Below are 15,627 nucleotides of genomic sequence, written 5' to 3'. Positions count from 1 at the left end.
GACAGTATGCCCTGAAAATGTCTTATTCCTTTTCTGGATTGCCAAGGGAGCGGTACTCTTGAGTTCACTGTACACAATCATTGTGTGATCGTAAATGTGTGTCATTGGATCAGAGAGAGACCAGTGTTACTGTAGGTAACCCAGAGGAAATGCTCACTATTAAAAAGGAAAGCAATAGGGATAAAAAGACAAGTATTTCTGAGACTCGGCCTTTATATGCAAAGTCATTTTATATATAAAGCAAAGCCTCAAGCAGCTCTATTTGCATTTTTCTTTAAATGTAATGTAATTGGTTTTTAAAGTTTCATAATTATAGAGGACAGTGATCAAATTTAGACTTAGAGAATATAAACTCACTGCTGTAGTACTTTACTGTCAGTAGTTGAAATACTGGAGTATATCTGATTTATAAAGGAGCTATAAAATATTGGGCATTCTCTCACATTTTAGAATTTGCATGAGATAAAAAATTTCTCCATTATATTTTCTAAATAGGATAATTTGAAAATTTGGTACAAATAAGGTTTCTCCCCTATTTGAAACTATCTCTGCAAATGCTCTCCCACACTGCATATGTTTGCTACTTTGAGAGTGGCAAGCACTGTCAAAAAGGCATTTCTTCACCATGTGTTTTTATTCCAAGCTTAATACCTCCCTGCTACGACTCCAACATTGAGAACACAGGAAAGTATTTTTTTATTTAGAAGTAGTTCCCATTCGAACCAGAGGGAACGAGCAGTGCTTTAGGGCTCATTTGGCTTTTTCTTCTTCAACTGGTGGCATCTGTACAGAGTGTGGCATGTTGCCAGGTGGTAGTCAGAACACACACCAGAGTCACTGCCCATGGTCACCGGGAAGGCTGAGTGCCAACGATGGAGTTCAGTGGAGTGCTTTTGGGAGTTGAGAGAGCTAATGTTGTGAGCTCATGAGCACTCATTCTTTGTGCCCAGTGTAGGGTCCTGTAGCTCCATCCCTAGGACCACTGTGGGTTTTTTACACAACTCTTGGTTGCTGGAAAAGATCCCCTTAGGAGTTCCAGGACTCTGACCTCAAACCCCTCTGTAGGGCAGGTGGCTTTCTTTACAAGAAAATGACTCAGGTATTTTTGTAAATTTTGAACATGTCACCCTTAGGCTAAGTAGATAATCCAGGATTCCCCAAAGTCACTCTAAAAATCTTTGTTTCCTCCCTGGTTTCCAGGCCGATTTAACTCACTCAAAGGTGTTTGAGACTTGAATGAATTCCCTGACAGGTCCCTTGATTTGAGGGAACTGCTTGAGTAAGTCCAGTCGCTCATTGGCCTGCAGAGTCTGAGCTGGTCTGAGAGAAACAATTGCTGGGTAGTCATCCATAATCAAATGTTCTTAACGTTCCAGAAACAACTAATTGCTGCTCCTGGACTTACAGCGCCCTCCTCTCTTCTGCAGTGCCCAGGTGGTAACCTGAGGGGCCTCAGCCATGAGGAGAACTTTCGAGACAGCGAATATATTCAAGAGAAAGCAGAGTACATCAGAAACATTTCTTAAAGGATTTCTGTTTCTATTGATTGGCAGGAGATTCCTAAAATCTGTTTTTGAAATTTAAAAAAAAAAAAAGAAGAAGAAGAAAAATTCCAGAAAAGCAAATTAGTTAATTTTATGAGCCATACCTTAATTGGGCTAAGTATTTATTAACAAATAAATAATAAAATGAAAATTAATCTCCACAAAAAATAAAACATCTTCCAGTCAGCCTGTTGAATCCTGCATGCATTTCAGGATTATTTATTTCAGGATATTTTTTGTGGTTGAAAGCAGTTATCCTCCATCCTGGCATGTTCTCAAGGTGACATCTAGAGGATGATGGGTTGATATTTCAGGAAGCCGTTGATCTGTGTATGTTCTAGAAGAAAGTTGGGGACCAGCTAGCTGGTTTAAACCAAGACTCTTGCTATAGTGTATGGCTGAATCTAGATTCCGTGGGGTTCTCATGAGAGCCCTCCTTCATACTTTGCTCTTGTGGATAAAAATGAACCCAGAAACCTTCAGGCTAAAAATAAAACCATTGACGTTTTTTCATAACTCTTACTGGCATCATTTAATAACACGTGCGTATTTGAAGACATCACAGTTACTCTGTGAACCGCCTTGAGTCGTGGGTCCACTCTTGTCCAGCAGAACGTTCATTTTGTGCAGAATGGGCTACCTTGAGTCTAATTTTCCTGTCCTGTTTCTTCACCTTTTCATGTGTGATGATAAATTCTAGAACTCAAAGGACAGATATTTGATTGTGGGAAACCAAGAGTGAGCAGAAACCTTGGCACTCCAAAGCTTAGGGAGCAGAGGATGCTTATAGCACACACTGAGATGACCCGCACTTGATGGTGATAAGTGGGTGAAGGCCTGGGAGCCCTGGGTAGGAACAGTGATGAGCTCAGCAAACTTGGGAGGGTGACAAATTTTGGGAACCTGGAGGAGAGTATAATGACAAATTTGTTTAAACTAATGAAGCTGTAGTATTTGAGCAGCTGCTGTCCTTGTTCAGATGGAAACAGTTGAAACCTCATAGTTTAGATACTAAGTGGCCAGCATCTGGAAAGTCACTAGAGAACAGAAGAGTGTTTGACACTTCTTAACAGTCTACTTCTGGGAAGCCCCAGACAAAATAGAACCATCAAAAGATCGGCTTTTTCTTCTAGACCTTTATGGGTGCCATTCCTTCTTATGTTTTAATACTCAGACTCCCAAAAGAATGCTAAACCATAGCATAGACTGTGGTCAAAACTTCTAATAAAGCATGGGACCCTAGAAACAGGTGTGGAAACCCCAACTACTTCTCCCTCCCCTTTCTTGGCCTCATAATCTAAGCCACTGTAGAGCCTGTGGAGAAAGGGAGTGAGGCTTTGAAACAGGATAGTGTGTTTGGGAAGGTGGAGGAGCCTGCTGCCTGGGGCAGTGTGAGTCAGAAGCAATAGACAATCTGTGGAGGAGGAGGAGGAGGAGGAGGAGGAGGAAATGCTTGAACTGGTGTGGAGAGAAAGGAGAGTCAAAGCTGTAAGGCAGGCTACATGCAGGGATGGTAGCCAGTGGGGGTTAATCTGATTTTCAAAGCAAGGGGGTGCTCTCTGGTGACTTGGGGACAAGTGTAGTGGCCTCCACAGTGAGGTCAGGAGGGTAAGACAACACAAGAGGGTTGCCACTGGGTTCAAAGGGTTTACTGGTGTCATGTGTATTCATTTTCCCTACCAAATTCCACCCTGCATGCCTTCCTTCTCATTGTAGGCTGCACCACCTTTCTCAGGGCAGAATGCCCCTGCAATGCTTTTGTTTGAACCTTTAGGTTTTGAGTTTCTTCCTTATTAGAGACCCTGTTGCTTTGATGGTCCTGCCTGACTTGTGTAGCATGGTTAGAAGAACACTGGCATTGGCCACGGCTTCCATGCTTGATCAGCCCAACCACTGATCACTGGCTTCTCCAGAGATCCTGGTGCTCATGATCCATCGGCTGAGTAGGAGGTGTGACGTCACCCACCCGGTGTTGTTGCACGAAGGGCTCCCTTTATAAAGTTTGAACAGTATGGTTACTAGAGAGAAAAGCTAAATATGAAAGGCTTAGATAGAACCTGCTGTGAGAGTTGTACTGAACTGGAAAAACCATGGGCGGATTGCTGCAGTGTTGTGGAACAGGCTACTTCCTTAGCCTCTGGGTGGAGTCTGTTTCCCATGAAGAAATGGAGAATAAATGTTCAGTGTTGTTATGATAGTACTGGTAATGACGAGTGAAGTCCACCTCTGAAGCATTTACTGTGTGCTTGGCAGTAATGAAGATTCGTATAAACTCATTTTTATCCATAACTACCCTAAGAAGGGGTAACTATGATCTTCCCATGAAGGAAGGGATAAAATCAAAGGTTCAGAAAGATCAGTTCACCCTCAGACAACTTCACAGCCAATAAATAACAGTTGGAAGCTAAACCTTACAGTGGGAGCTTCAGACTCATGGCCCCAGTCACATGGCTCCTCTGTCACCCAGGAGAAACTACACTTTAAACAATTGCTTACCAGCAGAGGTCAAGAAGTGCTTAAATATTTAAATAAAAGATTTTACTTTAACATAAAATAAACAATTGAAGATTTGTCTTATTCCTGCACTATTTTTGTAGGTGGGGGCAGCTAGACACTTAGTCCAGGTGTCCCTGTTTAAGGAGAGCTCTTCCAAGGGCAGGCATGGTGTCCTGTGGGTAGTACTGTATTCCTTACCTACCTCTGAGTGAAAAGCATTCTTCAGCCTGGATTGCCTCTTAGAAATCGGAAGCAGTGCAAGGCTACAGCTTGAAAAGGAGGAGAGAAGCGTCCTGTTTGGAATATGTAAACAGGATGAGGGTCTTGTGCTTTGTAAACGTTTGTTCTCTGGATTATCAAAATAAACAGCAGCTAGCATTTGTGTTTTACCAATGGGGAGCTCCAACTTTGAGGCCAAATGTTATAATGATATCTCAACCAGGAAGAGGTACAAACCGAGAATTGCAACCCAGATCTCTCTTTCTCTTTAAGGCTTGTGCCTCAGTATTCAGCTATTACCAACTATGAGGAATAAACAAACTTTAATTGGGCTTGGGTTGATAAGAAGTTTTTTTCCCCAGTCTTGGCCAACTCTGAAATGCTTAAGAATTACATACTATTTTGTAAGTATTCATGAAAATCTCTTTGGCACATGACTGTGGAGTTGGTCTCTACTTGAGCACAATGCTCACAGGAACCTCCTTTTGGGGTGCTGTGTGAAGCTCAGGCTCCTGGGGAGGGCTCAGTGTCCTCGCCCATAGCTCAGTTCTCATTGGCCTCTTTAAGGGAGAAGAAACTGTGTGAATTATATTTTCAGCCCATGAAATTTGAAGAGAAAACACTGCATTAATTCTGTGCCTTGTAAATCTTTTCTCGCATTAGCAGCCTTCTGGTAAAATATGCCAAGGAAGAATTGCCATGTGTGCCGATGGAGCTAAACGAAAAAGAGAAGATTAGGGAAGTAACCACACTAATAAATTTCATCTGAGGCGACTGGAAAATGGACTGCTGTTTTGTCAAGTTAGAAACAACACACACACACACACACACACACACACACACACACACACACACAGATCCCGTTTCTGTTCGGAGTGGTTTAAAATGAATTTCTGGGGGACCACCAGAGACATATTACTAGAAACCTGCTTTTTCTGCTGAGTTACCCAGATGTCAAGCACATCTGTTCTTGAGCTTTAAGTGTGGTTGTGATGAGGTGCTGTAACTGGGATGTCAGCTGGAGGCTTGCTAAGCCATCCTCTCCTCCTTCTCTGGGAAGCACGCAGAAGCAGAGTGAGTGGAACCCCCACCCCTGGGCTTTTCACAGTCTGGCACTTTATGATTCCTTCAGGAGACCTTTGCTCAAAGTTGATGGTGGCCATGCCTGTCTGTAGCCTCATATGATAACCCAGAGTCACCAGTACTTTCCAGTGGAGCCATAGGAGAGTTAAGAGCAAGAATGGCAAGACTGGTTCCTTCCTGTTGCCTTGCTGAGCACCAGAACCTGGCCCAGGTCTCAGGGGTGGATATGTAGCTTGTTTGTTTGTTTGTTTGTTTGTTTGTTTTGCTGGAGGTCTTCATTTAAAGGGAAGCTTGTGATCTCTGACTATTACTCTTTTTTTTTTTTTTTTTACTACCTCTGGCCTTGACAGATATCTCCAACTGCCACTAGAACTTCTTACTTCTTACACCTCACTCTTCATCTTAAAAGCCACCCCATGTGTCTGCAGAATTTGGTCCATGTTCCTTAGCATGGCGGCAATGTGTGAAGCAGTGTGCTAACTGTCCAAGTGAACTGTGTTGCCAATCCAGCAGTCAGGGGACCTGCAGCTCCTTGGAAGTCAGCCTCATTTTCTTCATGGTTTAAGAGATGATGATGGTGATGACAAGGTGGAGGAGGAGGACGGGGGCGAGGGGGAGGACCATGATGGTGGTGGTGTTGCACCGAGAAAGATTATCATGTGAATTAATTGTATTAATTTATGTAAGACACCAGATGTAATACCTGGTGTGCAGTGAATGCTATAAACAGCACCATTGTTATTAGATCTGTGATTCCTCCACCATCTCCAGTTATCTCGCTGACTCTGAAAGGACCCAGATCTTGATATTTTCCATGTGTACTTTGGTAGACAAGAAGGCCTTTCTGTAAACAGATTTTTCACCCCAAGAAACCACCAATCTCATTTGTGTTCTTCCCAGTTCATTCTATCAGACACAAGCAGAAAGTATTGGGGAGATAGTTGCTCCACAAATACATATTTTTGCTCTATTTTTTAGTCTTAAATTAAGGTTTTCTGTTTTGTATTTTGATGTTCAAAAATGTGTCACTATATTTATAGCAAGAAGGACACATTTCAGTCTGCTTCAAAGCTGGCTGAAATGACTGTAGGTAATACAAAGCCATTTGAGTCTAGCTGGGTTGTGTTAGTCACTTAAAAGAACCATACAGACAAGAGGTAATCATTTTAATCACGGTGTGTCCAGGTTTGCTGTACAATTTAATGATGAGAAAAAAACACATGGAGGAAATAAATATTTAAACTTTGGGGGGTGTAGTCTGAATGAAAGAAGATAGTAAGATAGTAAGAATTAGTTTAAATGGCATTTGCCTATGTTTTCATAGGAGAAATTAATATATCACTGGGTGGTAACAGAGCCTTTCGTCGAATTGGAAATTGCTTCTTCAGAGGCTGATAAACAAGTGCACCATAGACAAAGTGCTTGCATAGGGCAAGAACAGCAGCCTGTGTTCTCTTCCCACTCCCTCCTGTGCTGCTGTGCCTCATCTAGACTGTAGAGAGCCCAGCATCCTCCAAAGTAGCAAGTACGGGGGAGAGAGAGACTTCTAGTGCACATGAGAGCAGCTGCCTTAGGGATTTATTGTTGGGAAGAGACACTATGACCAATGCAGCTCTTATAAAGACAAGCATTTAACTGGGGATGGCTTACAGTTCCAGAAGTTTAGTCCATTATCATCATGGTGGGAAGCATGGAATCATGCAAGCAGACATGGTGCTGGAGGCACTGAGAGTTCTACATCTTGATCCAAATGGAGCAAGGAGAAGACTCTAAGTCTACAGTGGGTAAAGCTTAAGTGTAGAGACCTCAAAGCTCCTACACAGTGACACACTTTGTCCCACATGGCCACACTGCTTGATAGTGACACTCCCTATGGGCCACGCATTCAAACACATGAATCTATTTAAATCACCACACTGAGTAAAGGCAAACTCTCCCAGCAAGTCATGGACAGCAGTTAGCCTGAAGCCTGCCTGGCCCCGGGGGCTCAGAAGGTGGTGGCTGTCTCTCAATCATCTAGGTTCTTGGTTATTTTTACACTGTTTTCTCCTCTTCTCATATTTTGTACACCACAGTTTCTTCACTGCACCAACCGGGTTCCTTTGCTTATTATGGTCTCTGCCTCCTTGTGACCTTAGTACATGCCTAGCATCCAACTGGCCATTTTCCCTGTGCCGTTTGAGACAGCTTTTCATTTTTCTGCCCCTGTGCAAATTGGGGTGCATTACCTCAGAGAACAGTGAGTCCTGTTTCTGGGGAGAGCTCCTTGATGGCCCGGTTCCCATTCACAGAGGTCAGCTTGCTAAGTCACTGGCTGCTTAGCTCTTCATAGCCTGCATATTATCCTCTTAGCAGAAACCCCAGGAATAGAGTGAGATCTGAAAAATGTAGCCGTGTGGAGACTGTGTTAGAAATTCAAAGGCCGAAGGACCCCAGCAGGTTATGTCAGGGAACCGCAGAGGCTGAGTGGGAGATACTTATTAATGCCATGGCAGTTGAGTGGTGCCCACTAGTACAAGCTCTTGACTAGAAAGAACCTAGGGTTGACATCAGCTCACCATTTACCAAACACATGACATTAACCCCTGCAAGCCCTAGTTTCCTCTCTCTACGGGTGCTTACGGGGACTAAACGGGATAATAGAGACTTCAAATGGCGCCCTGCACATAGTGTGTCTTCAGTTTTCAGTAATGTCAGCATCCTCATCGTTTACTTCCACACTGAAATGGACTTCCTTTCCTTTTTCCTAAAACATGGCGTTATTATGGGGTGTTTAGTTCTTACCATCCCTTTTATATTGCCATGAACTCAAAAAGAGGCTTATTTCTACTGTGAGAATGCCAATGAAACCGTAAAATGAAAGCCAACACAGGGCACTGGTCTGTTGATGTCTGCCATGGGGTAGGGTGGGTACCTTGGAGATTGAATACATAGATTCTGGGTAAAGAATAGAGTGTCACCTGTCTTTAAACAGACATTACCAAGAGGCCCAAGGCCGTCAGATGTGTCGTTCTGTCTTGGCAAAGAGCTTAGATGGATTTTGTTTAAAAACTTGGGCTATTCAATCAAGCACATGCTTAGGCCACAGGAACCATACAGCCCACAGGAAGCAAGCTCTGGCCTCAGGCCGTGCCTTTAAGAATGTACACAATAGGGGCTGGTGAGATGGCTCAGTGGGTAAGAGCACCCGACTGCTCTTCCGAAGGTCCAGAGTTCAAATCCCAGCAACCACATGGTGGCTCACAACCATCCGTAACGAGATCTGGCGCCCTCTTCTGGAGTGTCTGAAGACACAGTGTACTTACATATAATAAATAAATAAATCTTTAAAAAAAAAAAAAAGAATGTACACAATAATATTTGTCCCCTAGGAAGAGGATGCAAATGGAGCTTATATGTGCAACTTGTGGACTAAGGTGAACATGAAGCTCTTCTTAAGAAGAGAAGAAAGAAGCAGGCTCCAGGGCACCTAGGTGTGTTTCCAAGGGAAGGCTGATCTTTGATTTCTTTTACTTATTTATTTTCTTAGAAAGAACAAATAAAAAGAGCTTGATTTTTGGTTTAGAAATGCAGAGCTACTCAGTCTTATTGATTATAATGTCAAAGGCCTTACCTTCCCAAGCTGGGAATCCTGCATGTGGTCCCAACAGAATTCTTCATGTATTTCCTCAAACGTCTTATTTTGGCTTCCTCAGTTCAGCCCAGTTGTTCATGCTGTAAAGAACTGCAGCGACTGTAGTGTGTCCCAACGTCCTTTTCCCAGCTGCACGCACGCGCGCGCGCACACACACACACACACACGTTATACTGTCTCTAAAAAGCTAGAGTAGTTTTTAAAACTATAAATTTGTGCCAGGCATAGTGGCAGGCACCTTTAGTCCCAGCACTTGTGAGAAAGAGGCAGGCAGATCTCCATGGATTGAAGGCCAGCCTGTCCTGCATAGAGTTTAGAGCCATGCAGAGCTACATAGTGAAAGCCTGTAAAGGACAAGAGAAGGAAAAGTGTGTGTGTGTGTGTGTGTGTGTGTGTGTGTGTGTGTGTGTGTGTGTGTGTGTGTGTACACGTATGTACATACATACACACACACATACATACGTGCTTCTCACCTAACAGAATGAGTAGGCAGTGTCTCCTGGCCTCTGATGTAAGCAGCATCTGGTGGCCACCTATACCCGCCTCCTTGTGGACCAGACCCATGTTCTTCTTATTTCTAGAGCACAGGGCTTCCTCTCCCTTGTTTTCCATGCCTGCTGTATTCACCTCGGGTTGTCAAGTTCCAGAAAGTTCCTTTGTAACATCAAGGCCCTGGGTATTTGTTGGTGCTCATCACTGGATGACTGCACAGTGAGCATTTAGCAGATCTGAGAAAGGTGTTGGGAGGAGAGGGGAAGGAGCAGACTCCCTGAGATAATGAGGTTTCCTGTATTACTAACACTGTTGACTTACCCAATGTGCAAATGGTCCGGAATGTGGAAGGGAATTTACTCGGGGCTGATGTGGCTTATTAGAAGTCAGTTCTTAAATTCCGTCACAAGTGTTCTCATTAAAGGTAATAGCAGAAAATTGCAGCAGAGATTGCCCCAGTTTTCAAGTGGTGATCCCCTCTGCAGAGCTGTTGATTTGTGTAGTTAATGCTAATTTATTTAATACACTTCTGCTTCTTGTTGATTTTTAGGTTTGCTGCCACAGTTACTGGGAGTCGCCCCGGAGAAGGCCATAAAACTTACAGTAAGTCTTTGAATTGGGGCTTCTTATTAAGGAAACTTTCACAGACTCAAGAGTCTAGCAGGTATTCTTCTAGGATGCAGCAGGTTTGTGGTCCTTCCACCATGCTAATGAATTTGAGGGTCGGAACCGTCAGCACACAGAGCTTCTCCTTGTTCTCCGTGTAGCATTTAACATCCTAAAATGTAGTTGTGAGCATAGAGATGATTACAGGTGGCTGCTATCATGACTTCTCATCCTAGCAGCAGCGACAGTGATGTTTCTACAGTACCTACCATAGTAGGCACTTGATAGTCAGCTCAAGATGGGATTCACTGAGTCCGCACAGTAAGTGAGGCTGATAGGATTCAAGCAGCCTACACTCTCAGTCTCATGATTCATGAGTCAGAGACCCAGAATGCTAAGTCAGGCTTGGGGACTGGTGACTGTGTCTTCCTGCTCTTATTCTCCGTGCTGATGGAGTGCATGGTTAGGGTTTGTCCTCAGAGCATTCTAAGCCAAGGAATGAGAGCTCTGGTTTCTAGTTGATGTTTGCCCATCAGTGAGCTCACCTGCAGGTGATTGGTACCCACTTTTAGTGTCTCTGGGGTGCATAAATCCTACATACACATCCATAAGGCCCAGAGCCCTAGAGAGTTAAACTCTGGTTTTTAGATAGGACCGTGTAGTCTTGGTCCTTGAAATGCTTCTGGTGGCACTTTATGGCATGACTGTGGCATATCTAATCTCTGGCCCGGACCTGCCCAAGCGATATAAACGTTGTTTCTTAAAATTGCTTATAGTACTTCTTCACCCAGAGACTATGATACTCAGCGAATTTCTGTTAGTGTATGACAGAGAGGGTTTTGGCTCGTCCGGGAGCTGGAATTACAGGCAATTAGAAGGAACTTGAAATGGGTGCTGGGCATTCTCTAAAAGAACATAAGACACTGTTCATTGCTGAGCCATCTCTCTCTGGCCTCTGAGGAAGGTTTAGATACTAAGTATCTACTAAGCTGAAGAAGAAAAAGAAAAAACAAAAAACCACTCAGCAGCCTAAATTTGCGTCAGTGAGGAGTACTATTTTAAATTAAATGCTGTTAAAAGATTTACTATGACTTTAATTCCAACTTATAAGACATTTTTTAATTTATAGACTGTATGTTTTCATCTGCACTATCAATGTCTAGCATTTCCTTCTACTATAATTGCAGGGCATCTGTAAATTTTTGCTTCTCTAGGCCATTTTTCTTTGAATTTATATCTATGTGATTACAAAATATAAATTAAAAACTACCTGTACACTATTAAGAGTATCTCTTAGATTATTTGAAGATCCATTAATTTAGGCAAACAGCTGAGAAAAAGTAACGTATATTGACAGATATATATTTATATGTGTTTAATGATTTTCTTTATAGTTTTCATCTGCTTCTATAAATATTTCTCTTTAAGGTGAATGATTTTGTGAGAGATAAATTTATGCACAAAGATGGCTCCGTCCCACTTTTGGCAGAGATTTTTGCTGGAGGCTGTGTAAGTACCTTTTCTCCATTTCTGTATTGGAAAGCCGTTCTTCATTTATGTATCACTGCCGTGAACAGCAAGTGTATCCTAAGACTTCTCTTTGACCGAAGATCCTGTGCAAGGCCAGTGTTTCCTAGACAGGCTGTGGTTCCTGAGGTGAAGGGTGAGCTGCTGATCTTTCTCCCTCTTCTTCATTCATGCCTGTTAACATTTCTCACTGCTTGGAGTCAGCTCTGCCCTCAGCTCATCTTGCCAAGGAGGTGTTTGACCCCTGAAAGACCTTTTACCACCCCTTCCTGAATTTTCCTCGTAGCATCTTGTTTCCTGTGGCATCTTCTGCTGGGTCAAGCAGGAAAGTCTGTGGCTTGCAGTCAGCCGCTCCAGCTCTCTGCTTTGCTTTGTCTTGATAGTGGCCTCGAACATTCCAGCATCAGTGCTTTTGGGAGAGAGGCTGAGAAACAGCTGGTCAAGGGTGTTTCTGCCTTGTCAGAAACGTGTGGACAGATGACTTTGGGCTATGGGTGAGCAACCTGCATGTTGGTCTAAAGCTCAGCAGAACATTGTCTGCCTCTGTACTGTGAGCTGGTTGTCCATGTGAATACAACTACTTCAGGAAAATTAACTCTTGTACAAAGGCTGGAGCCATTTAACGATAAGGTTCACTAAGTAAACAGACTTTGATCACCCAGGCAATACAATATCAATATATTCACCCACTAACCTTAAGTAACTTTTCATATAAGAAAACATGAGGTCACATTTTTCTTTCTTTCTTTCTTTCTTTCTTTTTTTTTTTTTATTGGCCTGGTCAGGCAGCAAATGCACACATATTTTTTTCTTTTTCTCCTTGAAAATCATTGAGTGTAGAAGTTGGGCCGACACCTGAAATGCTTGTGTGGAAAAGGCTCACGGTCCTGCCTCATGCTGAATGTAGGAGCTGCCAGGAGTCCTTGTTCCTGGTAACTTCAAGAGAGGATGGAATTTGACTGCTGCCTGACTCTTTGTTTGATCACTGACCTGTCAGAAGTGGCCAGGTAGGGTCCCGGGTTCTGTAACTCTAGGAGCAGTGAGGATGGAGAAGGGGACCCTTTATTTCCTCCATGCAAAGGATGCACGACAATCATCAGAGGGTTCAGAAGTCCTTTCTCTTAAGTGCTCTTCATTGCAAGCAACCCTGCCTTTGCCATCCCAGGAACAAGGAGTTCTATTTTTAATTAATTAATTAATTAATTAATATGTGTGTTTGTGAATGGATATTAAGTGTGTGCTTGCCCAAGTGAAGGATTAATGTTTTCTGGAGCTAGAGTTAGTTGTGAGCAGCCTGAGGTGGTTGCTGGAAACTGCGCTGGGCCCCTCGGGAAGGGCACTCACTATCTGTGTTTACCTACTGAGCTACTCACCCGTCCAGCTTGGTTTCTAACATTTAAGTAGGTGCTTCTGTGGGTTGGATCTAGCACAGTCCTTCAGAATGTTGCAATGAGCCTAAGACATTGACTAGATGTCTGTCTCCTGAGGCTGAGTCTAGCCTAGTCCTTGAATGTGTTGCAAAGAGTCTTGCTTGACATAGCAGGGTACTTAGGTCAGGAAAAGATAGAGGTTTTATTTTATATTTTATAGATTACAGTTTTAAACTTCGTAGACACGTGATACTAGAGTTATGTAAGAATTTAAAATGTGAAATGGCAGAGCGTGGAGGTGTATTTTTTCCCTAATGCCTGTGCATGCGTTTGGATGCTGAGGAGATTGGCTGTGGCATGCATTCATTGTCAAGGTGCCCTCTGTAGGTGGTCTTGTTTGCAAGTTTGGTGGCCCATTTCAAACACAGAGCACTGATTGGCATCACAAGTGGTGCCTAGCTATTGTAAAGAGACGCACCCCTTTCAAGCTTGATCTAAACACAGGCTTAAAATTGGAGCCACTTGGGCTTTACAGCTACTTAAAATATCTGTGAAATGAGGTTTGCCACCCTTTACCTCAAAGGCGGCCCTCTGAAGTTCATCTCTGGTTTTGCGCCCCTCCCCACACTAGCTTTAAGAAGAGTTTTAAGTTCAGTTAAGCAGTCATGTAGGGAGCAAAGATCCCAGGAGAGAGTAAAATGGATGTTTGTGTGCCTCTGTGTGTGTGTGTCTGTCTGTCTGTCTGTCTGTCTGTCTGTGAGAGTATATGTGTCTGCATGTGTGTCTGTGTGTATATCTGTGTCTATGTGTGTATGTTATAACAGTATCTCTCCTTTCATCCTTTTTTGAGGTCTCTCCCTTTCAGAGCTGGTACATATCACAGAATAAAGTCATGAGTTCTATGGGCTGGTCTGTGTGATTAGGAACACAAAGGGTTCTGTGACCTCGTGTCACATGAGCAGTTTCTTGCTTTAGCTCAGCCAAGCATCACTGGGCGTTGACTTTCAAGTCCCTTGGAGCTCACTATGCTGCGTTATTGCTGAGTGTTAGCACACATGGCTGACTTTTCCCTCACGTCAACCAAAGCTGTTCATTCCTTTGAACAAAGCCGTCTCTGGTTTACAATGGTTTTGCCAACAGGAAAAATACGCAAAGATCGTTGGCTTGTAACCTACCTCTCCATAGTGCTTGGCTGATCTCATTTATTTACTCATTTTAGAAGAATGAATGTCGGCCATTTGGAGGGAGACAGTCATCAGCATTTCAATAAAACGTATCCTATTCCTTGTTATTTTCATAAAATAGCATTTTGTAAAGCTGGTTCACATGAAAGGGCAAAGGTGAAACTTTTCTTTAATTAAAAGTAAATTTTAAATTTCTTACTGAGATTAGTTCTAGTATAGAATCCTGCCTAAATTTGACTTTAGTTTTCTAAGCATTTTTTAAAAAATAGATCAACCGTGAATGGTAGTGATATTTTCACCATAATCCCTAACTCAACTAGATGCTAAGAGTGGAGTTTATAAACTCTTACATCAGAAAGAAATCTTGGTGGTGGCATTCTGATTTTTAAATTAGACTCACTGATGCAAGAATTCTGAGAGAAACTTGGGCCCCCTGGTTCCCCTTGAACAACTATATATATATATATATATATATATATATATATATATATATACCTTCTCTTTCCAGCTTTTCCCTTCTTGGTCACCACTCCTTCTGTAAAACAGTGTGTGCAGCTGATAACCTGCAAGGGATACAGTATTGGTGAACTTGGTAGAGGAAAAGACATGTGACCACAGCCCTGCCAGCAACTCCAAAAATTCACCTGCCAGCTCTGGGTATATCGTGAGCCTTCTTCCTGTAGCTCTACCAAAATAAAGAAGTAAATAATAATAATAATAATCAAAGCACACAATGCTGACAGTGTGTGAGTTGTAGTCATTCTCTCTTCTATGCATCCAGATGAATAAAGGATTAAAGTCTAGGTGAGGCGTGTGAGCAGCCTGAGTTCTTCTGCTCCTTTGTTCTTATTAAATACCAGGTAAGGAAAGCCAAATGCGGTCCTAGGATTGTTTTTAAGAAAGTATCTGGCTTGAAAATCTAATACTAGCCAGAAAAACTGTATCAACACCTTTGATTTTACAAAGCTCATTCTTAGTTTAAAATATATATGTCTATATATCTATCTATATCTATATTTATATCTATCTATATATTTCTATGTCAGTAGAAAATAAATTCTGTCATAGTTTTTGTAAAGGCAGTGGTTGCACTTGCAGTAATACAGTCTGGGTATTTCCCTGTTGTGGTGCACTCACATGCGTGCATACATACGTGAGTGTATACGATGGCTTGAGTTTGTCATCATTCATGGGAAAAGTCATTGATAAGATGACATCACTTGTTCTGGAAATGACAGGTAAAGATAGCACTGCCAGGGCTATGGAGGTAGCTCAGTAGCTAAAATACTGGTCACGCTAGTGTGAGGACCAGAGCTGTCATCTGAGACATTCGTGTAAAAGCCAACTGGGAGCAGTGGATTTCCTGTGATCTCAGCTTATTGGAAACAGAGCCAGGAATTCTCCAAAGCCAGCCAGCCAGCCAGACCAGCTGAAACTAGCCAAAGACTCAGCCTTGGTAAGAAAGGAACAAC

At 42.7% G+C, this 15,627-nt stretch overlaps 1 protein-coding gene across 2 annotated transcripts in view; it reads left to right on the top strand.

Moving 5' to 3' along the window:
• Slc25a13 (solute carrier family 25 member 13) overlaps positions 1 to 15,627 on the top strand; it is a 76,444-nt gene that overhangs the window by 10,918 nt on the left and 49,899 nt on the right. For both annotated transcript variants that reach the window (XM_021164488.2, XM_029478916.1), the window contains exons 7-8: positions 10,019 to 10,071; positions 11,503 to 11,583. In XM_021164488.2, the coding sequence (XP_021020147.1) occupies positions 10,019 to 10,071; positions 11,503 to 11,583 (134 nt within the window). The remainder of the gene's footprint in view (positions 1 to 10,018; positions 10,072 to 11,502; positions 11,584 to 15,627) is intronic.

Source organism: Mus caroli, chromosome 6 (assembly GCF_900094665.2).
Source record: "Mus caroli chromosome 6, CAROLI_EIJ_v1.1, whole genome shotgun sequence".
NCBI lineage: Eukaryota > Metazoa > Chordata > Mammalia > Rodentia > Muridae > Mus > Mus caroli.
This window is presented reverse-complemented; position numbering and strand designations above follow the sequence as displayed.